General features: G+C 53.5%; 10 protein-coding genes across 10 annotated transcripts; 6 read left to right on the forward strand and 4 right to left on the reverse strand.

Annotated features, from left to right (window-relative positions):
• Positions 1-66: 66 nt before the first annotated feature.
• MRS44_012197 (uncharacterized protein) lies at positions 67-838 on the forward strand (the record flags this gene model as incomplete). Its single annotated transcript, XM_065618716.1, has 3 exons — positions 67-92; positions 136-166; positions 263-838. 3 exons carry the CDS (start codon positions 67-69, stop codon positions 836-838), a joined length of 633 nt encoding a protein of 210 aa, XP_065474788.1.
• Positions 839-1,435: 597 nt separating this feature from the next.
• MRS44_012198 (uncharacterized protein) lies at positions 1,436-2,919 on the forward strand (the record flags this gene model as incomplete). Its single annotated transcript, XM_046280063.2, has 2 exons — positions 1,436-1,529; positions 1,577-2,919. The coding sequence occupies 2 exons, from the start codon at positions 1,436-1,438 to the stop codon at positions 2,917-2,919; spliced, it is 1,437 nt and encodes a 478-aa protein (XP_046133348.2).
• Positions 2,920-3,514: 595 nt separating this feature from the next.
• Positions 3,515-6,260, reverse strand: MRS44_012199 (uncharacterized protein; the record flags this gene model as incomplete). Its single annotated transcript, XM_046276207.2, has 6 exons — positions 3,515-3,775; positions 3,829-5,004; positions 5,053-5,194; positions 5,243-5,463; positions 5,510-5,785; positions 5,835-6,260. The coding sequence occupies 6 exons, from the start codon at positions 6,258-6,260 to the stop codon at positions 3,515-3,517; spliced, it is 2,502 nt and encodes an 833-aa protein (XP_046133347.2).
• Positions 6,261-7,273: 1,013 nt separating this feature from the next.
• Positions 7,274-7,882, forward strand: MRS44_012200 (uncharacterized protein; the record flags this gene model as incomplete). The annotated part of the gene is made up of 1 exon (XM_046269558.2): positions 7,274-7,882. One exon carries the CDS (start codon positions 7,274-7,276, stop codon positions 7,880-7,882), a length of 609 nt encoding a protein of 202 aa, XP_046133346.1.
• A 273-nt stretch (positions 7,883-8,155) lies between these two features.
• MRS44_012201 (uncharacterized protein) lies at positions 8,156-8,578 on the forward strand (the record flags this gene model as incomplete). The annotated part of the gene is made up of 2 exons (XM_046269559.2): positions 8,156-8,220; positions 8,272-8,578. The coding sequence occupies 2 exons, from the start codon at positions 8,156-8,158 to the stop codon at positions 8,576-8,578; spliced, it is 372 nt and encodes a 123-aa protein (XP_046133345.2).
• A 1,859-nt stretch (positions 8,579-10,437) lies between these two features.
• On the forward strand, positions 10,438-11,587 carry MRS44_012202 (uncharacterized protein; the record flags this gene model as incomplete). The annotated part of the gene is made up of 3 exons (XM_046270935.2): positions 10,438-10,531; positions 10,587-10,752; positions 10,801-11,587. The coding sequence occupies 3 exons, from the start codon at positions 10,438-10,440 to the stop codon at positions 11,585-11,587; spliced, it is 1,047 nt and encodes a 348-aa protein (XP_046133344.2).
• Positions 11,588-11,912: 325 nt separating this feature from the next.
• Positions 11,913-14,795, reverse strand: MRS44_012203 (uncharacterized protein; the record flags this gene model as incomplete). The annotated part of the gene is made up of 4 exons (XM_065618717.1): positions 11,913-13,655; positions 13,704-13,731; positions 13,785-14,127; positions 14,702-14,795. 4 exons carry the CDS (start codon positions 14,793-14,795, stop codon positions 11,913-11,915), a joined length of 2,208 nt encoding a protein of 735 aa, XP_065474789.1.
• Positions 14,796-14,896: 101 nt separating this feature from the next.
• MRS44_012204 (uncharacterized protein) lies at positions 14,897-18,203 on the forward strand (the record flags this gene model as incomplete). Its single annotated transcript, XM_046276206.2, has 3 exons — positions 14,897-14,954; positions 15,008-17,924; positions 17,975-18,203. 3 exons carry the CDS (start codon positions 14,897-14,899, stop codon positions 18,201-18,203), a joined length of 3,204 nt encoding a protein of 1,067 aa, XP_046133342.2.
• A 653-nt stretch (positions 18,204-18,856) lies between these two features.
• MRS44_012205 (uncharacterized protein) lies at positions 18,857-20,250 on the reverse strand (the record flags this gene model as incomplete). Its single annotated transcript, XM_046269556.2, has 2 exons — positions 18,857-19,923; positions 19,971-20,250. The coding sequence occupies 2 exons, from the start codon at positions 20,248-20,250 to the stop codon at positions 18,857-18,859; spliced, it is 1,347 nt and encodes a 448-aa protein (XP_046133341.1).
• Positions 20,251-22,658: 2,408 nt separating this feature from the next.
• MRS44_012206 (uncharacterized protein) lies at positions 22,659-25,726 on the reverse strand (the record flags this gene model as incomplete). The annotated part of the gene is made up of 2 exons (XM_046269555.2): positions 22,659-25,386; positions 25,440-25,726. 2 exons carry the CDS (start codon positions 25,724-25,726, stop codon positions 22,659-22,661), a joined length of 3,015 nt encoding a protein of 1,004 aa, XP_046133340.2.
• Positions 25,727-26,620: the final 894 nt, after the last annotated feature.

Genomic DNA, 26,620 nt, shown 5'->3' on the forward strand with positions numbered 1-26,620 from the left:
TTTCTCCAATCGAGTTTAAACAGCTCACGGTGAACCTACAACTCACGACACACATCAATCGCAAAAATGAGAATAAACCAAAACACAGGAAAGTCAATTCCCTCTATTATTTGAGTCATGACTAATTCCTCGCAGCCATCTCGACTCCAGGGGTCCTACTGGTCCCGTACGAGTCACACCACGTGAGGCAATACCACGCATGGATGCAAGACCCTGTGAGCTTCCTGGACTCAAAAGACTTTATAGGGCTGACTTGGGCTAGGACATTCAAGAGGCTACGGCCTCTGAGCCCATGACGCTGGAGGAAGAGTACGAGAACCAGCAGTCGTGGCGCACTTCTTCAGACAAGCTCACCTTTATCGTGTGCGCGCCGCTTCAAGAGGCTACGTCTGTGGTTAAAGCTGGCACGGCGGATGCGGATGAACTCATGCGAGGCGACATCAACTTTTTCCTACACACCTACGAAGCCTCAGAAGAAGAAGAAGAAGCCCTCGCCCAAGCGCAAAACTGGCTCACAGGCGAAGTAGACGTGATGATAGCCTCCCCGTCACACCGCGGGCAGGGCATGGGCCGGGCCGCAGTGCAAGCCCTTCTCACGTACCTCCGCAGACACATGCGAGAGATGCTGACCGAGTACGGAGGAGGCGAGATCAAGGGTCTGATGGTCAAGATCAAGGAGAGCAACGCGGGGAGCAGGGCGCTGTTTGACAAGGTGGGGTTTGAGCAGAGGGGCGGGGTTAATTACTTTGGCGAGGTGGTCATGGTGAAGGGGTGGGATGATGGAGTTGAAGAGGAGAAGGAGTATGAGGAGCTGGGGTATGAGGGTATCGTGAAATAGACCGGGTTCTTGGGTTCATGTCTTTAGATACAGGTCATGACCGGAGATGGGCATCTCCGAGGTGAGTCTCTTGTTATCATCAACTCCATCCTTATCTCAACCATCCTCGGCTCCATCCCCAAAACCCCCCACTCTTGCAAGACCTCGACTCCATCCATCATGGGCGTAAAAGATTCTCAATCTGGAAGCTTTTTCGAGACCGGCACCATCTCCGCTGAACCCGGTCCTTGGCATTCTCATATCATTCGTCTATGCGGACGTAACACGGCGTTTGTTGAAGGCGGGGCTGGGAAGCTTTTGGGCTAGGATCTCTTGTATGGAGCTTCCCAAACCATGCGATGCGATGGATATCACACCAACCGGTCAGACCCTCTCCGCACCCTCTCCATCCTGGGCATTGGCCACTGTTGATCGAGAAGGGCGTGAGTGATTTACAAAAGATAATCATTAGTCAGTGCTTTTGGGGTTGGAGCTAGGGTATAAGGTTGTGTCCAAGCATAAATATCTAGCTCGTCTTCCCACTCTTCGGCCCATCGGCTGGTGTTTCTGTGTGTGACCGATGCTCCAAAGCCTGTGATACCCTTTTTCATCCTCATCATGTATTCCAAAGCCCTTCCTCTCGGATTGCTCTTTGGCACTGCTGCTGCCGAGACTATCCACGGCGTCGTCGTCTTTAGCCGTCATGGAGATCGTATGTTTCCCCTCCATCTCTCTTACAAAAAACACTAACACCCATAGGAACCACCAAGTGGTATGGCGCTCAAGCCCTCACCCCCCTCGGCGCAGAGCAAAACTTCCAAGTAGGCAGCGACTATCGAAGCCGCTACCTCTCATCCGAGTCGACTTACCAGATCCTCGGCATCTCAGAGGATGAATACAAGCCCGCGCAGGTCTTTGCCAGCGCTCCCGATCAGGGCATCCTCATGAACACGGCCACTGCCTTTTTGCAAGGCCTCTACCCTCCTCTGGCTGATCTGGATCCCGAGATCGCTTCGCAGACGCTCAACAATGGATCTCAGAGTCAGGCGCCTCTCGATGGGTATCAGTATGTTCGGCTGCACTCCATCAGCGACAATTCGCCCGATACCATCTGGATCAAGGGCGACGACGCATGCCCCAAGTATGTGAAGGCCTCCAAGGCCTTCATGGACAGCGAGGTGTTTGCCCAACGTACGGAGGACACCAAGAAGTTTTACGAAGGTTTCTACGACGTTCTCTCGGACGGCGTGTATAACCTCAAGCCTGAGAACATGACTTACAAGAACGCCTACAACATCTTTGACCTCGTCAACGTTGCACGCATTCACAACGCTACTTCTCCTGCTCGCAACGTCTCGGACGAGGACCTCTTCCAGCTCCGAACCCTCGCCGACTCTGCAGAGCTCGGCCAGAACTGGAACGCCTCCGACAAGGCCCGAGCTATCGGCGCCGAGACCCTCTCCGGCGCCGTCCTCGCCCAGCTCAACGAGACCGTAACTTCTGAAGGAAAGCTCAAGTTCTCCCTCTTTGCCGGCAGCTACGACACCTTCCTCGCCTTCTTTGGTCTCGCAGGTCTCCTCGACGAAGACCCTGCATTCCACGGTCTCCCCGACTACGCCTCCACCATGGCCTTTGAGCTCTTTACCGAATCCGACGCATCTTCGTTCCCGTCTGACCCTGAGAAGGACCTCCGCGTGCGCTGGCTCTTCCGTAACAGCACCTTTGGCGAACTCGAGACATTCCCCCTCTTCGGCACAAACGACGACTCTCTCCCCTGGCCAAAGTTTGTCAGCGAGATGGAAGAGCGCGCCATCACCGACGTGGGAGACTGGTGCACCAAGTGCGGAGCCAAGGAAGATTTCTGCGCAGCCTACGAGACAGACGACGATGAATCCGCCGAGACTGAAGATGAAAAGGACGGAAGCAAGGGCGGCATGTCCAACGCCGTTGCTGGTGTCATCGGTGCCATGGTTACCCTCGGTGTTGTTGCTATTATTGGAGCTATCGCTTTCATGCTCATGAGGCGAAAGAAGGGTACCGCTTCTCACGAGAAGAGCAGTGTCAGGAGCGGAAGCACTGATGAGAATGCCACCAAGGTTTAAGCTATGTAAATTGTGTGTAATGAATCACGAGGAACGGCAAGATTGTATAAAAAGGAACAAGCGTCGTTTTATCTATATCAGCTGTAATTGAATAACCATTCCTGAGTATCTTCAACCGAAAATGGCCAATATCTCCTCCTTTCGCAGGACCGGTATAAGATCTCAATTGCCCAAGTATGAAGATGTACAACTCATCTCTTTGACCAAACCTCTTCAATAGGCACACAAATGATTGCCTAAGCAAGAAAAACATGGTCTAAAGGTTCATCCATGTCCTTCTGTCTGTGAGTGTCGTATGTGGTTGGACCCATCTCATCTCGTTGTGTTACTAGCACCACTATCAGTCCTAAACCTGAGTATTCATGAGCGGTTACGGCCCAATTCGGGAGACTGAATAATACATGAAGCAATGAAAATATCATGGGGGGAAAAGGCACATCGCTGAACAACTGGAAAAAGTGAAGTGAGAATGGTTCAGCAGAGACTGTAATAAATCGTACCTCAAGACCACCAATAATCATACAACGCCACATTCGAAATACACAATCATACATACATAACAAGTCCTCATGTAGCCCAATCCTCATAAAGAGCCTTAATACTTCTCCAAATCCGCCGTCTGCTGCCTCGCCTTGTCGACAATAGCCAAAGCCCCCTGCAACCTCTCAACCTCGCTCCCCAGCACGCTCCGCCTCTCGACGATCCTCTCATCCTCTCTGCACAAAATGTCCAGATCCTCATCGCTCAGTCCGAGGACCCAGTTGTTGGTGAGACTATTGAGCGGGCTATTCTTATTGTTGACAAACCTATCTACAATTGTCTCATTCATGAGTGGAATGAACGCGTCCAAGGTGATCTGAAAGAATCCAGTTAGAAGAAAATGCTTTAATAAAACCATGACAGCCATACCTTGTAGTACACCTTCAGGACGTCGTGGACGTCATGAATCATGTTTTTCTCGAGGCTCGGGTGTGCGAGGTGAAAGTAGTTGATAAACGTCGACAGATGTGCGACATCACTTAGATCGTGTATTTGGGCAACCCGCGTGGCGTGGAAGAACCTCAGCTGTCGCCACCCAAGGACCTGCTCGCCGAATTTGGGGTCCGTGGTATGGAGCAGCTTGCATTCGGTCTTGCTCTTGCATGCCTCCTTGCGTTGGGCCTCGGCCACCTGGTAGGACGCATCTAGGATCCCCCGCAGGATCTTCTCCAGTTCATTCCGGAGTGTGTTTGGCTCGCCATGGGAAGGGAAGATAAAGTCCAGAATGGATCTATAACAGCGCTGAATCGCCTGACCCACGAGAAGCAGGTGCTGTTGTGTGATGGTCTCCCACTTCTCTACTTGCATCTGATACATGTTTCGATAGACAACCGGGTTGACGATTCCTGGTAGCTGGGCAGCTTGGTTCCTGGAAAGCTGCTCCCCAATCGTCCTCATGAGGTCTTCCGGGTCTTGGACGGAAGAGCAGTCGGGATACTTCTCGTCCAGGCTGGCAGACACCTTGCGAGCCACCTGCGACGCCAACGATAGCCTCGGCTCTTGGCCTAGAGCCTCAGCTATCTTGGCAAAAGGATCGGCATCGGCGTCTTCAAAATCCCACTTGCCTCCCTTTGCTCGCATAAAGTCGCCAAGGCATTGGTCAAGTGCTTTAACTTCCCAGAGCAGTGGCGTGACAGCTTCTGGCAGATCTTCAGGGCGGCGCAGGGCCCATTTGGCTATCTCCTCGAACTTATGGACAGTGTCCGTGACGTACTGTCGCTTAGCGAAGCTTGTGTCCCGAGGCTCGCCCAAGCTCTGCTTTTCTGCAAGCTTCTGGTTCAGAGTTGACTCAATTTCGGCACACAACTCGGGGAAGCAGTCGCGGATCTTGGAGCTGAGAACATTTCCAAGGTACGTCTTCAAAGCGGTAGATCCCAGACGGTGCTGAGGGGCCCTGTTCCAAGGAGCTGTACTGAAGAGACTCTCCTCAGCTGCCTTCAGATCAAAAGAATCTCCGTCCTTGCCAGCACGGTTTCGGACGAGAAACCAGCCTTTGTGGAGATGGCCAGAGTCACTCAAAGAGTCATTGGTGGCAATTTTAACGATCTGAGTGCCACGTTAGAAAAGTCACACAATCTCTTCGGAGAAACGTACCTCTTTCGCCGCGTCAGGCTCATTCTGAATCATGTCACACTTGGTAAAGACTCCCACAAGACGCTCTTGGTCAGAAACATATTCAGAAGCCAGTTTGAAAGCGTCCTGACGGTAAAAGTCTGTCGGCGCGTCCAAAACACAACTATCTCTCTGTTAGCCTTGCCCAAGTTCAGAGGTTGGGTCAACCTACATGACAATGTTGTCAGGATTCTTCATGTACTCGATGATCATTGCTTCGACCTGGAATGGATCCTGTTCGTTGACCTTGACAGAGTTCGTGAAGGTTCCAGGAAGATCCAGAATGCTGAAATAGGAGCGGTTTGGCCCGGACAGTTCAATCTTGAAGACTTCAGAGGCAAAGTTCTTGGCACCTCGACCTGTTCCTGGGGAGATGCCCATGCGATCAGAGACCTGCTACTGTTAGGGACCTTTCGCTAGGTTTGGGATATCAACATACTTCATCGATAGTCTTGACAAACTCGTCCTTGGTCAGGGTATTTCCTTGGTGCGAGTAGCTGCTGATATCTTCAGAGGCCGGCTCCATGCCAGAAACGTTCACATCAGGTGGTTCAATGCTGATACGGAACGAGTCTTTGCTGCCCGGCCCTGTACGTCTAGAGACGATGCGAGTCGGCCAGCGGGTGCAGCAGCCACTGTTGACTGGGAATGGGATGCCGGTCAAGCTTTGCAAGAGTGAAGACTTGCCCGACGATTGGCCGCCGACAATGACGAGCTGTATTCTGTCAGTACAAATATCCTTAGATCCAGAGTTCTAAACATACCTGCGGGGTTCTAAGGCCCCTCGAGCCAAAAGACTGGAGCTTGTCGATGGCGTCAAACAGGATCCTATTGTGTGGGTTGTCGAACGGATCCTCGGGCATGATCTCAGCATCAACAGCCTTCCCAGCCTTGACCGGAGTTTCTTCAGCAACAGGCTTCTTAGGGAAAGTCTTCTGGGACGCAAGAGTCTGAGCGCTTTGCCAGAAGCTACCCTCTTCATCCGAGTCAACTTCGACGTCAACCCTCCCAGGGGTAGACGGACTCGGAGATCTCACAGAGTTCCCAGACATGTCCCACACGCCAGAGTCGGCGGGGGACTTGCCCAGAAGATGTTCATTGTCTTTGAGATCGAGGCTGTTGGGAGACTTGGCTGCCGTTTGAGGTGGAGTTTGGGGGACTTGAGGGGTGATATCAACTGGACCAGCCATGATGATAGATGAAAGGAAGTAGCAGTGAGAAAGAGAAAGGGGAAAGGAAAAAAGACAAGGGAATGAGAGAACAATGAGTAACAAAAGAGATTGAGATGTGTAGTTTTGGATTGATCAAAAGTTGGATTTGCTCTACGTTTTATGTCTTTCCACCATGGTGGTTATCTCACCAGTACAGCATCCAAGTCAAGACTTGGGCTCGATGCTGCCAGGAGCGGGCTATCCCCGCGATGCATCTTGCCATCAGCTTATCCTGCAACTAGGCGCCCGTTGTTGGTTCTGTAAAGGACGGAATCGCGGAATCAACTGAAGTTGAAACGACGCTATCACGATCATGGTGCTCCCACTTGACAAGTTCAAGGGTCGGGTCGAGCCGTCTACAGTAATAGACACAGTCAAAGCCTTGCTCGAAAAGGCATTGCAACTCTGTGTTGGTAGCAGATCTAGCTGAGACGCAGCCCAAAACTCGGCCAGCAAGGCGAAGCAAGTGTTGAAACAAAAATAGACTCGGCAAAGTCAAGGTTTGGGTCGCATCAGGGGGGCCAGCATTGATTGAAACTCAGGAGAGCAAAGCCCATTGGGAGCTGAAGAAAGGGTGTTGGTTGCGCTCGCAGTTCTTCAGGTCTGCAGGGGTTGTTGTCGATCAGACAATTGATGCAGACGAAAACGGAAGCTGGGAAAACTCTCTGCCCTTGATATCGTATTCTCTTGTATTGGTGGGTTAAAGTTGTGCCGATCTGACGTTGTACTTGTGTGAGATGTCTGTAGTTGTTTGTATCGGCAAGTGAGTCATTGCCGAACACAATAGGAAGATATCTAGAGGTCAACATCAGCGCAACGCAGCATATAATCCTCTTAAGCGCTTGGCACAAAAACTGCTGATGCCAGAGATAAGACAACGTACCTCAAACTAGGCCGCTGTCTTGGTCTCTCTCCCTTGTCTTGAGCCAAGGTATATCTCAACCAACAACCAACACCGGGCGGCTGCTTACCTCTGAGCGACCAATCACACCATGGCGCCCTCTGTCGAGCAACTGCTTAAGGATTACGAATTTGACCCTTCACTGCTCCAGCGGGTGGCGTTCCGCAGATCAAAGCCTCCACTGGCCATTGTCGAGCCTGACCCTTCGTGGCCGGTAACTTTTGACCTGCTCAAGGCCCGCATCGAGTCCGCTCTCGGCAGCACAGCTGTCTCTATCAACCATGTCGGATCGACAAGCATCCCGGGTCTTCCGGCCAAAGCCGTTATCGACATCGACTTGGTCGTCAAAGACGTGACAGACGAAGCATCCTACGCGCCCGCTCTTGAAGAAGTAGGCTTCCAGTTCCTTGTGCGGGAGCCTCATTGGCACGAGCACCGCTTCTTCTGCGGATACGAGCCCATATCTACAAACCTGCACGTCTGGGGACCTGACTCGCCCGAGGTTGCAAGACACAAGATCTTTACCGACTGGTTGAGACGCAATGACTCGGATCGGGCGTTGTATGAGAGGACAAAGAGGGAGGCTGCTGCTGTGAGTGCTGAGAAGGATGAGGATGTTATGCAGTACAACAAGCGTAAGGAGGATGTGATTCGTGAGATTCTGCAGCGGGCGTTTAAAGACTTGGGATATACACAGTGATGAAGCAACGATCTTAGAGAGAGGATATTCAAGAGAAGAATCCATTATGATAAAAAGATCAAATTGATATCATAGATCCTACATGGAAGGATGAAGCCGCGGGAACTTGAAACCAGAGTCTAGGGTAGATGGCCCCACTCGGCAACAGCATCATTCCGAGCTTGGCCCAAAATTTCAACATTCAACTCCAACCTCAACCATCACCACTTCCGCCCCGTCCATTGCATCACCAGCCGCAGTCGTCGCTGCGTGGTCTCAATCGCAATGAACACAATGTTCCGCTCCGTCACGCGCCTGGCGCGACCCGTCCTGACCTCTCCCCTCACTCAATCGCCCAGGTAAACCCTCACATCTCCCTCGTTCACCGAGCTATCGACTAACCTCTCCAGGACGTTCACGACCCTCGTCCCCCTCCGACCCTCCCTGACCCCCTCCACCGTCCGCCGAACAGTCCTGCCCTCGAGCTTCACCCCCTCGACTGCCGCTTCGGCAGACCTGGTCCCCCCGAGCGCCATCTCAGCTCACCCTGCCATGGGCGACATGCAGATCCGCTGCGGTCCCCGAAACACCATGAACGGCGCCACCCGGCTGGTCCAGAAGCGCAGACACGGATTCCTCTACAGGACGCGGAGCCGGACGGGACGCAAGATCCTGTGGAGGAGGAAGCTCAAGGGCCGCAAGCACATTGCTCAATAAGAAAGCTTGGCAGAAACATGTGATGTACGATTACGAAAGGGAATAGAGAGGGCGAGGCTGGGGACAAGTTGTCCACTAGCGAAAACTCCCCCTCGTGTGATGCCATGTCTGTACAAATCAACACGATAAACCAAAAGAAACCTCTCATATGGTCCGTCTTTTCAGCCCGGGGCTTCAACCCGAGCTGCATAATCAGGTGTCGAAAAAACTCTATCAGCAAGGCGGAAAGGCCGAGCATCCCGCTCACAATTGTCTGAGCGTGGGTTGTACAAGACATACATGACGCCTAATTCGCCCGATACCGGGTAGTTTCTGAGTGGCCGAACAACAAAAGAGGGGGAAAATGGGATAAGCAGGGCAAACTTAATCCAGCTGAATGCATGTTGTTTCTTCGGGGGAGACTCTCAAAGTAGAAGTCTCGGAGAGACAATGGCCACCTTGTCAACACCATCACGACTGCAGTCAACCCCTCATCACAGGCTTCAGTCAAATGTGTAAAAGACTAAGGAAAACTCGTCTTGTCCCTCGGCTCGTTGGCAAATGTGGCGCATGCAGGTTCCTCTTCTCGCAGATCATCAGGCACACACACACTTGAGTTCAGCACAATAATAGTATTTTGGCTTATGTGATGCGTCGGCCCGTCTTGCATGAGAAGTAAGATGGTGGGTTAGAGATGGTACGATTGAGAGATGTAATAGGTAGGTGAGATAAAGGCTGATGGACGTAAGGTGGTGTTGATAGAGCCATCGGTATAACCATCTCGGACGGAACAAGAGAGAGAATCATCCAATGCTGTCTAGTTTCAACGGTTGAATACCACGTTAGCCTTGCGACTAAAAGATTAGTTTCTACAAAAAGTCCCAAGGAAAAAAACCAAGGAAACCAGAACAACACTTCGACAACTTCCCCGCAAAATACAACCTTGTCCGCAAGTTCATGCCGGCCAAACCACCTCAATCCGAATAGCTCCGGACAATTCTACTTCGGGGAAACGGCCTACCGAAGAAAAAGAGGGGATGCACTCCGTACGTGCCGTCGCCTCTGTCTGCCTTTCTCTGTCCCGCTCGGCAGTTGCGTCACGTTAAGATGAGCTTGTGCGAAACATGGTTGGCTACAAGACTCTCCCTGGGCGGCTATTCAACCCCCCCTGGTCCGCCTTGTCACAGTGACATGAAGGGGCCAATTTGACTCTGTTTCAACCACTCATTCACCAGACCTGAACACTCTTTCAACTCGTCACTCCACAGGGGGACAAGAGGAAGCCCTGGATTCTGATTCCTCCCCTCAACAAAGATGTGACGACCCTTGTTCCCACCCCGGTTGATCTCTCCGCAAGGCTGCCCACCCCTGAGGGCCTCACGTGGCTCATCGCCATCATCATTACCCGTCTGGGAAGCTCGTCCGGTAGGGGTGTGTGCCCGCGGATCGAGAAGCTATCCACCCACCGCCGTCCGCGGACGGGAAAACATTCACAGGAGAGAGAAAAAAAAGCCCTCAACCCTTGCCTACCAGGGTGAAAGAGCCAAGAATGCGGGGAGGAAAGACGACGAGTTGTCCTCTTGACGGCGGTTAGAGCTGAAAAAAGTATGCCTTAGCTTCCTGAGTGGGTTGCTCGGTGTTGATGAGCGGTATGAAGACGATGGTCTACAGTCTGTGGACGAGTATATAAGTTGCCGTGGCGTCCCGGTTCATCATGAAGTGCATGAGTTGAGAAGCATCTCGTCATCATCTACTCCCTCCTTCGCCCTGCGCCGGTTGAAGACAGTTCCCTTCAACCCCTTGAGCCGAACTCCTTGTTCTAGCCGTGTATACTGGCCTCGTAGACTGCTTCTTCACCTCCAAATCCCCCGTCAGCGAAAATGCGCCTGCTTCCTCTCCTCTCGGTCGTAACGCTCACTGCGGCGAGTCCTATAGCCTCCGTCCAGGAGTACACTGACGCCTTGGAGAAGAGAGGTAACCACCAACACTCCCCTAAGACAGACCTCGCCCTAACAAGTAAACTCTACAGCTATCACCGCCTCTCAACTTGACTATGAAAACTTCAAGTTTTACATCCAGCACGGTGCCGCAGCGTATTGCAACTCTGAGACGGCCTCTGGTCAAAAAATAACCTGCAACGACAACGGCTGCAAAGGCATCGAGGCCAACAACGCCATAATCGTAGCATCCTTCGTGTAAGCTCCCCTTTCCCCTCACGGAACCCTTCAACTGACACGTAGCAGCGGCACGGGCACTGGCATCGGAGGCTACGTCTCCACTGACAATGTCCGTAAGGAGATTGTCCTCTCGATTCGCGGCAGCAGCAACATCCGCAACTGGCTCACCAACGTCGACTTTGGCCAGTCCAGCTGCTCCTACGTCCGCGACTGCGGAGTCCACACGGGCTTCCGCAATGCCTGGGATGAGATTGCCCAGCGCGCGAGGGACGCCGTTGCCAAGGCCCGCGCCATGAACCCGTCCTACAAGGTCATCTCCACGGGCCACTCTCTCGGCGGTGCTGTCGCAACTCTGGGTGCCGCTGACCTGAGGTCCAAGGGAACCGCAGTTGACATCTTCACCTTTGGTGCTCCCCGTGTAGGCAACGCTGAACTCTCAGCATTCATCACGGCCCAGGCCGGCGGCGAGTTCCGTGTCACTCATGGCCGTGATCCCGTGCCCCGTCTGCCTCCCATCGTCTTTGGCTACAGACACACATCGCCCGAGTACTGGCTGGCCGGCGGTGCATCCACCAAGATCGACTACTCCGTCAACGACATCAAGGTCTGTGAAGGCGCCGCCAATCTCGCCTGCAACGGCGGTACACTAGGCCTGGATATCATCGCTCATCTGCGCTACTTCCAGAACACCGATGCCTGCACAGCGGGCGGTATCTCGTGGAAGAGAGGGGACAAGGCCAGGCGTGACGAGATCCCCAAGCGCCAGGAGGGCATGACGGATGAGGAGTTGGAGCAGAAGCTCAACGACTATGTCGCCATGGACAAGGAGTACGTGGACAGCCATAAGATCTAGGCCTTGTAAAGAACCTACCCTTGCATGATCTCATAAAGACATGGAGGAATGATGCAAAATAATACAATGATGAATACTTATGACCGCCTCGATCCTGCATCATATGCCTGACTAACAATACGTCTACATGATAACATCCGAGTCTAAGGCCAAGTCCATTTTTCATACATACATACATACATCATACAAAAACAAAAACAACAGGCATCATATTTGACAAATGCCCAAGACCATCCTGGAATCGCTACCCGGATGTGCTGATAACATCCGCTCTACCGGAAACGCCACAACACCAAAAAAATATCCTTCATGTCGGTTCATGCTATCAATGTTCGCCCTCAACAATCATACCCTGCGCGTTGGGGACACCAACCAGAATGACTCCTCGAGGCACTCTGACGCTCTTCACCTTCATGCATCCAAACACATTCACCTCCCGAATGCTAGGGCACGCACGGAAAATGGACCCCAAGATGAAGTCCGTCACCTCTTCGCAGAAGCTGATTTCAAGCTCCTTCAGCTCTGGGTAATTGGCATCCGGGTGGAATACCTCTTCAAAGGCCTCGCGTGTGATGTGACGACAGGCATGCACGTTGAGATACTGGAGCTTCTGTCCAGAATGCGCCATCAGGGCTTTAAACCCGTCACTGCACAGCCCAATCTTGTCTGGGTTCTCTCGCGGCTGGCTCGCATCAAGCTGTCGGCACTTCTGAAAATCCACGTAGTGCAGAGGCGGGTTGGCCCAGTCAGTGAACAGGTCCACGAAGCCGAAGTCTGTCATTTCCTCACTGTCTGTGATGCGAAGCTTGGTGAGCGATCGGCAGTGTTGGTGGATGGCCCGTAGCAAACCATCATCGACTCCAGGAACCACTTTGAGCGACAGGGTACGAAGGTTCGCGCCAATCTTTGAGACGAGTTCGTTGTATGCCGACGTATGTGTCTTGTTCTGCAGCTGAAGGCCGACATGTTCAAGTGTGGATATCTCTCCAATGGCCTTGACGCCAACATCGGTAAACTTTTGGTTGTTCTCAACCTTGAGACGCTTTAGGTTGGGACAGCTCTCCTTCAGCACGACCATGGTGTCGTCACCAAAATGTTTGTCGGTATAGTAGACTTGCAGGGCTCTCAGCGTTTCACCCTTGGCGCGAAGGAACTCGTGCCACTTGTCTTCGCTCAAGAGGTTTGCTCCGTGGAGGTAAAAAGACTCGAGGGCGATATCGCGAGACAAGAGGTAGTCCATAACCTCGTCCTTGAACTGGATGCCGCATCGAATCTTGAGGTGTCGCAGTTGCTGGGCGACCTGAAAGATGCCAATGTACTCTTGCTCACCGAGCCTTGCGCCATCGTAAATGTGCACGCTCTCCGTGTTGGGCTGAACAAAGAGAGGGAGAGTCTCTGGTTTGAGCAGACGTCTCTTGGAAAACATTCGCGCAATCTTGTCGATCAAGTGGTCGGGAAGGTCTCCAAGACTGTCTGCGAGGTCGACATTCTTGGCCAAGGTCTGAACACAGAGCGTCGCCAAACTTTTGGTGCCGAAATCGCCGTCGAGAATTCGGCTCTGGATTGCACGGCGTCTTCCAACACCGCTGGCGCCTGTCTGCTTCTTCGGCTTCTTCTTAGGTTGATCTTGGCGTTCTTTGGCCACCTCTCTGCCACAAGGGGCACACAAGAGGCCGCCGTTAGGGCCGGCAACCGAGTAAGGGGTGACAGTAAAGCGCTTCTCGCAGATCTCGCAGTTTTCCATCTGGCCGGGAAGAGGAGCCGATGTCTGTTCGAAGATGGCCCGAGCGAGTTCATCGTCATCGGAAGCATCGACTCTTTTCTTGCGTCTCTTGAAGGCTTTGCTTTCCTTGATCTTTTGGATCTTCTTTTCTTCCTCCCTCTTCCGCTTCGTAGATTCAACGGTGGTGTTCCGACCTGAGCGTCGCCGAGTGCTAGCAGAGAGAGGGGCCGATGAAGATTCACCATCTTCATCCTCATCTCCATTCTGCGGGTTGTTGCTGGCCGCTGCTTGACGTCGACGAGCATCAGCATCTGCACGAATCTGATTTGCAGAAATGTTGTGCGACTAAGGCGGGTTAGCATGTCAGGTAGACGGCCATCGCTACGAACTCACGGCAAGAAAATCAGTCAGCGCAGATTGGCTGTTGAAGTGTTAGCAGATATACTTGGATAAACGGTGCCGCTGGAGACTCACGGCCCGTATACGGCACGATTCGCTCTGGTAGGCCGAGCCTGGGCAGTTGGTTGAGTCTGGCCGATCTGTCCGAATTGACTAGCCTGTCCATTTTGGCCATTTTGGCCATTCTGACCAGCTTGACCATTCTGTGCAGCCTGACCAGCTGGAGCAGTTTGGCCATTTTGATTGTTGGCCTGGGTCTGCCTGGGCCGCGCCCTGCGAATGGCATTAGTACGTCGCAATGTTTCGATTCCAGAGGGACCAGGGGTGAGCTTACATGATAAAGGCGACGGTCGTCCGGCAAAGAAAATGTCGACTCTGGGACGAAAATAACCCTCAGTCTCTGGCGACAAAAATCCAGCTGTCGATATCAAAGGCCGATGTCAAAGGGGATGGGAAAATCGGGCCTTGATTAGAGTTGGCGCAGGAGACAAAGCTGCCTAGACGAGTGGCGTTCCTCTTGCACAGGCGCGAGTACGTCTTCACGGAATTGGCACGGTGTCAGGTGACCTGAGCGACGATGAATGGCCTGGATCAAGGCGGCGGAGGGGCACCAGCTGCAATTAAAATGCAGCTCCCCGCGCACGTGACTTCGCGTTATCAATTCTCTCGACACTGTGAGATCGTGAATTGGCAGTTGGAAGGTGCGCCCCCAGAAAAAGGAGCTGGGCCAGTGGCAACTCCTCCGACCAGCTCTCGCTCTTTATTTTCCTTGCACCATCGTTTGACCATCACGGCTGCAGTGAAAAGGGGCATCTTCCTATTCACGCATGAGCGGGTGAATTTCGTTTGTTGGGTGGTGTTTGCTTTCTCTTCCCATCTCCCACTCCCGTCATCGTTTGTCCTTTGCGCACTCTTCCCTGCTGCATCTCCGACCAGCATTAGTGCGAACAGACAGGGATTCATCCACCACTCTTCCGTCAGCAACACCTAACCTTCAACTCCTTTGTTCACTGAAGGGAAACACTCTCTGCAGCTTTTGTCAAGATTCTCCCTCTTTTCCCTTCTCTCAGCGTCTTCGCTGGCCATCTTGACGCTGGCCGGTGGCACTCTGAGAAGGAACCCTGCTGGTTCGCCAGCCTGCACATCGCATCGACCTCTTGACCAGCTGAATCAACCTCGCCGGCAAGATGCCTCGAGGTCGCCCATCCACTCGGGGTACGCCCGCTGCCTCCGATATGGCAAACAGTAAGCTTCTGCTCTATTCCTCTGTATGTTTTGCAGTTATTAACAATATTTAGCCTCTCGAGAAGCATCTACTGCATCAGTCCGGATCACTCGCGCTGCGACTAGAAGTCAGGCTGCCTCATCCGCCTCAACTCCAGTTCAAGGCGCAGAGCTTCAGGCAGAAGCCCCGTCGGTTCCACGCCCCAGAGGCCGACCAAGGAAGAGCGCACCGCTAATCGAGATTGCATCATCGACTGCCGAATCTTCTGCCTTGGATGTCGCCCCTCCTAAGAAGAGACGTGGTCGCCCAAGCAAGGCTTTTATCGAGATTGAATCTACCTCGTCAGCCCCGACGCCTCAAGATGGCACTTCTGAGAGCGGCTACTCCACCCCTGCCACAAGCAAAGGCCCTACTCCTACTGCCACGGATTCTTTCAAGTCCATCTCGAACCGTCTTCAAGTTGTTGTCCCTGGTCCTTCTCGAATTTCTGGTCAAGACCGCGAGCGAGCATCGCGAAACAGCATTTACTCGATGAAGTCAGGCACTAAGGACAATCGAATCATCCTAGACTCCGATGATGAGGATTTCCCAGACAACTCCAGAGACGCTCAGCTCGCTCGTCGTCTTCAGCAGGAAGATATGGCCCAGTACACCACTTCGTCTCTCCCGCGTCGGAGCACACGAACCGTTGAGCCTGTTAGCCTAGTTGCCTCATCAGCTCCCCATAAGGCACCAGCCAAGCGTGGCAGAAGCTCCACCAACTCCGCTCCCAAGAGCAACCGTCCATCAAAGAAGAGCAAAGTCATCCCTGACTCTGACGAAGGCGAATCCGATATCAACATGGATGCGGAGATTGCAGCAGCTGCTGGCCTTGGCTCAGACGATGAGTATGCTCTGGGCTTGAAATCGGATGGCGATGCGTCCTTCGCGGATCTCGACGATGCTAGTGACAGAGACGAGGCTGCAGACCTCTCTAGCGAAGATGATTTCGTCCCGGTCTCACGACGCCGTCAAGCCCGTGCCCCTCCCCGAAGACTGGCTCCAGCCACGGCCCCGGCCCCGGCCCCTGCCTCGACTTCGGCCCCACAGCCTGCCCAGGCAGCTCCGGCCAACCCCATCATAGTCGACAGCGAGTTCGACGCGACGGATTCTGTTAGTGGCTTTAGTATTAGTGATACTGACGAGGATCCTAACGACATCAATGCCATGAATGCGGCGGCACTTCAATCCATCTCCAGATCGCGTCGTGCTTACAGAGCCACGGGAAGTAGCCGACGTCTTAAGAAGGAGCGAGATCGTCTGGAAACCCACCATCCAGAGATCAAGACGATGTGGCAAGAGCTGGAGAACATGCCTGTCCTCAAGGCTGGAAAGGCACCTCAGCCACAAACCATCTCACGCCAGCTCAAGCCATTCCAACTTGAAGGTCTCGCCTGGATGATGGAAATGGAAAAGAGGGAGTGGAAGGGAGGTTTACTTGGTGATGAGATGGGTCTAGGCAAGACGATCCAGGCCGTCTCCCTGATCATGTCGGATTATCCCGCCAAGCAACCTACTCTGGTCCTCGTCCCTCCCGTTGCTTTGATGCAATGGCAGCAGGAGATCAAGTCGTACACAGACGGCACACTGAAGACGTTTGTCTTTCACGGCACAAACCAAAAGTCTAAGAAAATGACTGTCAAGGATCTCAAGGCATACGATGTTATCATGATGTCGTACAACAGTCTCGAATCCATGTATCGCAAACAGGTGAAGGGGTTCAAGCGCAAGCATGAAATACACAAGGAGGACAGTGTGATTCACAGGATCAACTTTCATCGCATCATCTTGGATGAGGCACACTGCATCAAGACGCGAACTACAATGACGGCCAAAGCATGCTTCGCCTTGAAGACGACGTATCGCTGGTGCCTGTCTGGTACACCCCTTCAGAACCGAATCGGAGAACTCTTCTCTCTGGTTCGATTCCTCAACATCCGTCCCTTTGCATCCTACCTTTGCAAGCAATGCCCTTGCTCGACTCTCGAATGGTCCATGGATTCGGATAGTTGCTGCTCTCAGTGTAAGCACGCTGGAATGCAGCACGTATCTGTCTTCAACCAAGAGCTGCTGAACCCCATTCAAAAGTACGGCAACATTGGACCTGGTCGAGAAGCTTTCAGCAAGCTTCGCCTGATGACTGACCGCATTATGCTCCGTCGTCTCAAGAAGGACCACACCAACTCGATGGAGCTCCCTGTCAAGGAGATCTATGTCGACCGACAGTTCTTTGGAGAGGAGGAGAATGACTTTGCCAACAGCATCATGACCAACGGTCAACGCAAGTTTGACACCTACGTCGCCCAGGGTGTTCTCCTCAACAACTACGCCAACATCTTTGGTCTCATTATGCAGATGCGACAGGTTGCCGACCACCCTGACCTGATTCTGAAGAAGGATGCCGAAGGAGGTCAGAACGTGCTGATCTGCTGTATCTGCGATGAGCCAGCTGAAGACACGGTGCGTAGTCGGTGCAAGCATGACTTTTGCAGAGCCTGCGTCAGTAGCTATGTCCGCTCTACTGCTGAGCCTGATTGCCCTCGTTGCCACATCTCGCTGTCGATCGACCTTGAGCAACCCGAGATCGAGCAGGACGAGGCTCTCGTCAAGAAGAACTCGATTATCAACCGAATCAAGATGGAGAACTGGACTTCGTCGTCCAAGATTGAACTTCTCGTCCATGAGCTTCACAAGCTCCGCTCTGACAATGCCTCGCACAAGTCCATCATTTTCTCGCAATTCACCACGATGCTCCAGCTCATTGAGTGGCGACTTCGACGTGCTGGAATCACTACGGTGATGCTAGACGGAAGCATGACGCCTGCTCAGCGCCAGGCATCCATTGAGCACTTCATGAACAATGTGGATGTCGAGTGCTTCCTTGTCTCTCTCAAGGCTGGTGGAGTGGCCCTGAACCTCACTGAGGCTTCGCGAGTCTTTATTGTCGATCCGTAAGTATCCCGACCTGATTGCTGTCCAAATAGCCTGCTGACCTCTGCAGATGGTGGAACCCTGCCGCCGAGTGGCAGTCTGCCGACCGATGCCACCGTATCGGACAGACTCGACCTTGTACCATCACGCGCCTGTGCATAGAAGATTCGGTCGAGAGCCGAATGGTGCTGATCCAGGAAAAGAAGACGAGCATGATTCACTCGACGGTCAATGCTGACGACAAGGCGATGGACTCTCTCAGCCCTCAGGACATGCAGTTCCTGTTCCGCGGCTCCTGAGCGATTCGATGACTGCAGGATGACTTGATTTCTGTGCCTCTCTTGGAAGGAAATGTTGATGAGGCTTTGATTTTCACTCGAATCGAGTTTAAGGGCTTGAGGAATCTTCGGGACGATTACGATCTTGTAATGTGAGTGGCATTTTAGCCACTGGAGCGGGTATGGAGTCGGGGAGTTGAGCGCAAGAGGATTTTGCCTTTGCTACTTCAACACGGCATGAGGGTATTTTTGGAGTTACGGGGGCACATGTACGAGTTTAGTGAAAAGATTTCGGAACGACCCAGGGACGAGGAACTGCTTTGCGTGAGATACGATACGGATAGGATCTTGCCCCTTATTAGATGGTACGGCTTGTTTCAACGTCAAGGACGTTGCACGGCTGGACAAGACAAAATGAGGCGATAGGCAATCGATACGTGTATTATATCAAGATGCTATCTGATAAACTGAAGTGTTCTTGATTTCTAGCTGTGGTGGGATGCAACCACTCTGCACTGTATCTCTGCTTCACATGAGTGAAGGACAAAAAAAGCGTCGACAAAATGCTCTCCCGAGACAAACGGGAGTAAGAATGAAACATGTGTCTAGGGAGCAATTCGAGCCTGTACCCAAATCAAAACACCTAGATTTCCGTTCTACTGCCGGAAGACAGATCACAGGCCGAGAAGGGCCTTGGCACCAGGCTCGCTGCAGACGTAGATGACGTCGTGAGCGTTGGAGAAGCCATTGAACTGAGTGGCAGAGCACTTGGTGTAGGCGCCCATGTCCTCAAAGTAGAGCCAGTCGCCGACGTCGAGGATGGGGTCGAAGCGGATGCTCTCGGTGACGCGGTCAATGCCGTCGCAAGTCGGGCCCCAGATGGAGTACTCGACACCCTCACCTGTGGGAACTGGGTGAGCAGAGGGGGTCTCGTAGAGGGTCTTGCCAGAGGCGCGGAGGATCTTTGCGACGGGGGTCTGGTGATCGAAGACGATGTTGGAAAAGTTGCCGTAGACGCCGTCGTTGACATAGACCATGTATCCCTTGCCGTCGAGTGTGGGGTCCTCGACAGTGCGTCGAGCGATGATGTTGCAGGCAATGGTGAAAGCCGTGGCGACGTAGTAGCGGCCAGGCTCGGCCATGATGTCGACTCCGCAACCGGGAGGGAAGAACTCGTCGAGGGCTTCACGGAGGACCTCGGCCATGGTCTCAAAGGTGTCGCCGGAGAAGCCACCTCCAACATCGAGGGTTCGCATGTCGAAGCCAAACTCGCGGGCCTGCTGGAAGACGGTGTGGGCGTCGCGAACGGCCTTGTAAAAGGCCAGAGGGTCAGAGGCTCCGGAGCCGACGTGGAAGCTAACACCGACAACGTTGAGACCGAGGTGCTTGGCAAGGGCCAGCAGGCCCTCAGCGGTCTCCATGGCGGCACCAAACTTCATACTGAAACGGCACATGCTCTCGCTATCGTCGGTCATGATGCGGAGGAAGAGCTCGGCTCCGGGGTAGAGCTTAGCGATCTTGTAGAGCTCATCGGAGTTGTCAAAGGTCATCTGCTTGACGCCAGCAGTCTTGACGTAACGGACGTACGAGTTGGTCTTGCAAGGCTGGGCGTAGATGATGCGGTCAGGGCTAAGTCCCAGGGAAAGGACCTGCTCGATCTCGGCCTTGGAGGCGCAATCGAAGCCGGTGCCGAGCTCGGCGAGGAGCTTGATGATCTGGGTGTCGGGGTTGCACTTGACGGCTGCACAAGTTAGAAGTGTTTGTATACCTGACAAAACCTTGACTCACCATAGAAGGGGCGAACACGGGGCAGGTTCTTCTTCCAGCGAAGGTGCTGGCGGTAGACCTCGCCGAGGTCCGCGACGAAGAAGGTGTCTTCGTCGCCAGGGTCGCACATCTCATGGTCGATGGCCTCCACACGCTGGTGGAGAGCCTCGCCAATAAGCTGCTTTGGGGTAATCACGCCATATTGCTCAAGAGGTTCCTGGTAGATGGGTCTCTTTAATGCGATATGAGGGTGATTGACATTGTGGTTGTAAGTGTCGAGGACAGCCGTTGCCATAACCATATCCCAAACAGTAGTCTGCGACTGGGGTGGGATTGAAGAGAGGGTGTTGAGTGGTTGGGTCGCACGAGAGACGTTTGTGTTCCTCGAGGATTGAAAGTAGTGTAGCTTAACCGTGGGGGGTTGAGCTGGTGTTAGGGCGGTCGAGAGCGGTAGCAGACTGATCCCTCAGTGATCTGGCGAGGCCTCCTCGACTCTTCCTCGGTGAGAGGAAGAACCTCCGGAATCCTCCTATGCGGCAGCTGGTGGTCGTCCAAGGACGGCGGGGGAGTTCTTTCGGGTCGGGGGTTTGTGTCCAAGACGAAAAGGTCGAGGAGCTTAGGCGTCGATTCCGGCAGCAGCAGGAGGAGGAGGGATGACGTTGATGATGTGGGAAGGCTTGCGGAGGCTGAAATCTTTGTCACTGACGAAGCTCACGGCCGGAGGAGCCGTGGTGGGATCGGTGCCTTTGAAGAGACCAAAGGCGAGTCGATGGGGTTTTGAAGGAAGAGCTTGGAGGGGGAGCTCTTGCGGGCGCGTTGGGGCTTGTAAGCGAGGTGTTGTTGATGTGATGGTGGGTTGGTGTTTTGATGTTTGCAGACGAGGCAAGCAAGTGAGTAAGATAGAAGGAGTAAAAAAGTCGAAAGGAGGACGAGGCTTTTTATTCTCGATCAAGAGGAGGTGAGAGAAGGAAGGGGGGTCCAATCCCAAAAAAGAAGTCGACAGGTTTTCCAAACAGAGGCAAAGTCCAAAAGTCTGGGCCTGAAATTATGCGGGTTTGAGTGGTTGGTTGGTTGAAAGAAAAAGGTGGAGGAGAAATTTCTGACCTGTGACGTTGGGTTTGGAGGGGCAGGCACACAAGAGACAAGGAAGGAGCTGCCGCCCGTCAAGTCTCCACTTTAAGGTTTGGGAACGCCAGGAACTCGGTGGCGCAGCTGTATCAGAAGCAGTACACACAATTGAACTCTACCTCTAGTGCTCATTAAATTGAATTGATCAAAGACATATTCCTTGACAGGTAGATAGACTACTCTCAGCTACAATCTCCATGTTTACTATACCTCTTGCTCCCGATGCTCCTCAACTGGCGGTGATCGAACCAGACTAGAAAATCGAACCAATTCCACTTCTTCTCCCCCGGCAGCTCATCCCGTTGGTCCCTCTCTTCTCCGATGTGGCGCATGCACGCACGCACATTTGTCCATCCATTCGGGAGAAGAAATAAACAGGGCACACAAGAAAAATGCAGCCACTGCGAAGAGGTACGTACCAGTCAGTGTGTGGTCGTAATCATGACTCTTCTCACCGACAGACACCGAAACCCTGCCCTGTCGATCCCCGTCGATGTACTCGGTAGACGTCACGACATTTTCGCTCCTAGATTTTATAGCTACAGACTATGTACCTACGACCCAATTGATAATTCCCGCAACTTGAAGCATAGCCTGGATAGACACAGACACATACGATACGATGCCTCGTATAGTCAGGCTTCCATCAACAATCAAGTACGTAAGAAATCTGATGCTTTCAAAAGGGTCAGCTCGACTTCCGCATTGAGCCAGCTCCCGCCCGTCAACAGAGCTCCATCTCGTCCTACATAGCACTCGGCCCGTCGGGCATCCATGCCTGACCCCAGCTCCAGAGAAAGCTTGCTTGAGGGCATGCAATTCAATTTCCCAGCTTCTCTCCCATATTTACCGATGCCCTGGTTGTTTCTGCCGTAAAATCCCTCTCCTTGAACCTGTCGTCGAATCGGCTCGGCTCCCGTGCCTTGCATCCTCCTCCATACAAATCAGGCACAGCCAATGTGACAACTCGCCTGGATCCCCAGGTCAAACACCATGTAATTGTCTATGTGCATGTACTCCGCTCTTTAGTCCAGCAATATCCATCGCTCAGGGACTCCGGCTCTGATAGAACGAGCTTTGACTCTCTCCCCTTTCTCGACCAGGCATCTGTTGCCTCACCCACAATTCTCATGCCGCTGCCAACCGCTCATCCACTGGAACCCTCACGCTTGGTGCTTTCGCTCCGCAGCCGAGAGGGTTCTCACGTGTCTGGTCAGCAGAGGTAGAGAAGAGTGAATGCCGCAACCGGTGCCGAGAAGAGACGGGGAGAGATAGGTCTTTCATCTTGCGTTGCTCTGTGGTCTCTGTGCCATTGAAAGGGCCCAGAGATGTATCGTATCTGAACGCGTGAACAAAAAAGTGTCGATGAGGCGTCAATGCCTCGCGTCACGCGTTGCCCGAATGTATCAGTTGAGAAGGGTCGTCTATAATCTTGTGTCTGTAATGTACACTTCATCGTACAGTCATAGCCGCAGCCACTGCGTCTGCCCCGGATGGTCAGCCATATCTCGGCCACCCACCCTCCGTGTCATGTCTGTCATGTCTGTCATACCCCGGTTAGCTTCTATAACAATCCTCCTTTTACTCGGCGCCCTTGACGTCCATCTCGCGGATCTTCCACTCGCTGTCAACCCATGACTGCTTCTCTCCCAGGAAAGAAACCCTCTCCTCGCCCTTGGCCATGGCATCAACCAGGTACCGTTGCGCCACATCGCGCACCTGGTCCTTGGTCACGTCCAGGAGCTGCACGCGCTTCGCCTGCTTCATCTCCTCAGTAATACCCGACAGGAACCGCCCCATGCCCTCCTGATTCACCGACTTGGGAGCATCAACTCCCTGGAACACGGAAATCTTGGCCTCCTCCAGGTCCCGGTCTGACCACTTCTTGTCAACCGCCCACTGACCCGCATTGCGCATAATGCTCAAGGTGTTTTGGGGGTTGGGGTCGCGGTAAGAGTAGAAGCCGAACACACCATCCAGGGGTCGAGAGTAGGCACCTCCACCGTAAGCGCCGCCCTTTTCACGGATCTCGTGGTGCAAGTGCTTGTGCGTGAGAAGCTGTGACAGGATCTGCAGCGGTGCGCCGTCCGCAGCCGTGTAAGACGTTGTGGGCACCGACAGACCACCATAGTAGACCTGGTAAGGCAGAGGGAAGAAGGTCTTGCTATCCCGAGGCAGCTGTCGGGGAGACGGGTTCTTCAATCCGAGCGGAGCATGCGAAAGACCGCCCATAAACTTCTGCAGCGAAGCGCCATTGTCGGCCACACTCTCGGATCCGCATGTGATGGCTGTGCGAATGTTGCCGCCGGCCAGCGCAAAGTTCTGGATCTGCTTCAACTTGGCAATCACATCCTCCAGCTTATCCGACTCTGGCCGGCTGGCCAGGGAAGTCACCAGCTGAACCTGCGACAGACCCGACACCTGTTGCCTCAACCACGCGCTCCGGGTGAGGCCTGCTTCCGAGCTGCCCATAGCGAACCGGTGACCAGTAGAGGCAATGTCATTGACCACACCATCGGCAGACGCCTGAAGAAGCTGTCGAATTCGAAGGGCTGCCTCGGGGCTGTCAAAGTCGGTTCCGAGGACGAGCTTTTGGATGATGTCAAACATGACAGGAACGTTACGGTCCAACGCCATACCAGTGAAGATGAGGCCTTCACTGGCGGCGTGGAAGTCGGTCGGGGAAGGTGTGCAGTGGTATCCCACTGAGACACCACCAGTCTTGAGTTTGATGAGGTCCTCAAGCTGCTCCATAGTCATGTCCTTGGTACCAAGGCGCATGATGCTGTCGGTGAATAGGGGAACAAGCTCACGCAGCTCATCTGGCAGGTTCTCCAACGTGTTGATGGCCCGGAAGTAGGTCAAACCATTTGTTGGGGCCTCGTGCCACTGAATCTTGACTCCGTTGGCGTTCTCGTCCCGAACCACGACAGGCTCCTTGCTGCGAGGGATATCCTTGACGTGAACGGTCGGCAGGCAGCTCAAGTCTTCTGTGTTGGTCTTATTCTGCTCAACCAGAAGATCTTGTTCTTGCTTCTCAAAGTGTTTGCGGGCATTCTCCTCGCCACCCGCCTCCTTGATCGCCGCCTGGATCTTACCCGCCAACCGCTCTTGCTCCTCCTTGACCAGATCCTCGCCATAAGTCGCCGAAGGGGCCATAGTGAATGTGAGGGCATTATCGTTGAGCAGGTACTTGTCAATCAAGCCCTCCAGGTAGTTGCCCTCAGCGAGCTTAGCCTGGAAAGCCGTGATGGTGTCGTTCCAGGCCAGGTTGTCAAAGGGATCAACGCCGTTGAACCACTTGGGCTTCAGGCGGTTGAGCATGGAGAATCCAAAGTTGGCAGTCTTGTGCTTGAGCGCCAACTCCAGCTGGTGCAGCGAGCCGTCAATCTTGGTCTGCTCGAAGCCCTTGTCACGGGCATCCCGGAGAATTTGCTGCACCTTCTCCTTGAGCTTGGCCACATCAGCCTCCTGGACACCTGTAAGACCGATAGAGAAGATTCCTCGCCTGGCAGAGCTGTCGTATCCAGCGTTGGGGCTCCAGTCAGCGCCCATACCAGCCTCGATCAGGCCACGGTAAAGAGGAGAGCCATAGCCGTCCATGAGCAGAGTAGACAGAAGGGCAATAGAGAATGACTCCAGAACGTCGCTAGTATCACCCATCACCCATGATACCGATGTCTTGAACTGGCGGTCGGCATCCACCAGAGGATCCAAGGGACCATACAGGGTCACATCCTGAGGACCGTCCAGCTTGATGGGCTCACGGATCTCCTTGTCTCCCTGGATCTTCTCGAATGCTTGGAGCTGAGCGTCAACCTGTTGCAGGTGATCCACAAGCGGCATATCGCCATAAGAAAACACCTTGGCGTTGCTAGGGTGGTAGTGCTCGGCATGGAACTTCTGCAGCTGCTCGTAAGTAAGATCAGTGATCTTCTGAGGGTCGCCACCCGAGTTGTTGATATCAGGGAAGATGTGATCGTGGAAGCGGATGTAGTAGAGGTATCCGGCATCCGACATCTGGCCCTTCATCTCGTTGTAGACGACACCCTTAAACACCAACTTCTTGCTAGCTTCATCCTCGGCGAGCGGGTTCTCAGGGCCAATTCGCCAGCCCTCCTGAGTAAAATCGGACTGCTTGAGCAGCGGGTGCAACGTAGCATCGAGGTACACGGACATGAGGTTCTTGAAATCCTGCGCGTTGGTTGTGGCGAAGGGGTAGAAGGTGTGGTCCGAAGCCGTGAAAGCGTTCATAAAGTTTGATAGCGTTCGTGGTAGCATCTTGAAAAAGGGGTCGCGGATAGGGTATCTGGGTCTTGTCAGCCACTGCCATCTTGCTGGCAGGAGTCAGAGTAGCCATACTTGTTGCTACCACACAGCGTCGTATGCTCAAGGATGTGCGGCACTCCCGTGTCGTCCGGAGGGTTCGTCTTGAAGCCGATCGAGAAGACATTGTTGCTGTCGTCGCGTGCAATGTGCAAGTAATCGGCGCCAGTCTTGTCGTGTTGCAGATGCAAAGCCGTCAACTCAAGTTCTGGCACATGCTTGGATCGCACGAGGGTGAAGCCATGAAGCTTCTCGCCAGGTTTTGGGAACTGCGACAGCTCCGTCACGGCCTTTCGAGCGCCGGCCGCAGCGTTGCGAAGCATTGTGGATGGGGGAGAAATTAAAAAGAAGATGAAGAAGAAAGAGACGAGATCTAATAATACATAAAACAATCAAGTAGTTAGCGTACAGATCCAGGCGAGATCCGACAACAAGGGCCCAACGTCTAGTGTCGTCAAATAAAAGAGTCAGGATTGAGATTTCGCGAATGGATGCAGGCAGTCGGCACAATGACGCCGGAACGTTTCGCCCCGAGTCGAGTCGAGGTACGTACCCCGGCCCTACAGCCCCAGTCAGAGAGTCCCCTCCAGGGCAGCCTGAACCTGAGCCCGCCTGCCCGCCCACGTCAGTCTCCCAGGGTGCGTAATGGCTGGTGGCCACTGGGTGGCTCGCCCGGCCATTAGTAGGCGCCATTTCAGTGGGTGACCACTAAAAGTCCCCTGTGTGATTAGTCATGCTCCCGCAAAACCCATCCATGCCTCCATCCCAAGACTCCATGAGCCCTCTATCTCGACCCCAGCCGAGCGACTGTTTTTGTCCATGACCAACAAGCCGTGGTGGCTTTTCTTTCTGTGCGCCTCGAGTCTTGCCAGTCACGTTGCACTGTCGCCGTTTCCCACAGTCGGAGGCCATTGCCGTTAATTATCACAAACTCAAACCCAAGTCGAGGTGCGAAAACATTGACCCCCCCAGCCTTGAATGTGCCGCTCTGCATTACAAAGTGGGCAATTCTCTGCGTGAACTCGACTAACAGCCTTGTCCCGCACTCTAGCCGACGTTCCTTTCCCGCAATCGGCTGCATATCCATAGCCACCTCATCATCAATAGCCTCTTCGATCCTGTGACTCGAGTACTTCGATCCATCTCTTCCGCGACGACACCGGCCCTATTCATCCATCCCGCCTCGATGCTATCGGGCCTTGTAACTGCCCCCGTGA

Source organism: Fusarium solani (assembly GCF_023522795.1).
Source record: "Fusarium solani strain SB1 chromosome Unknown bctg00000008, whole genome shotgun sequence".
NCBI classification, from domain to species: Eukaryota; Fungi; Ascomycota; class Sordariomycetes; order Hypocreales; family Nectriaceae; genus Fusarium; species Fusarium solani.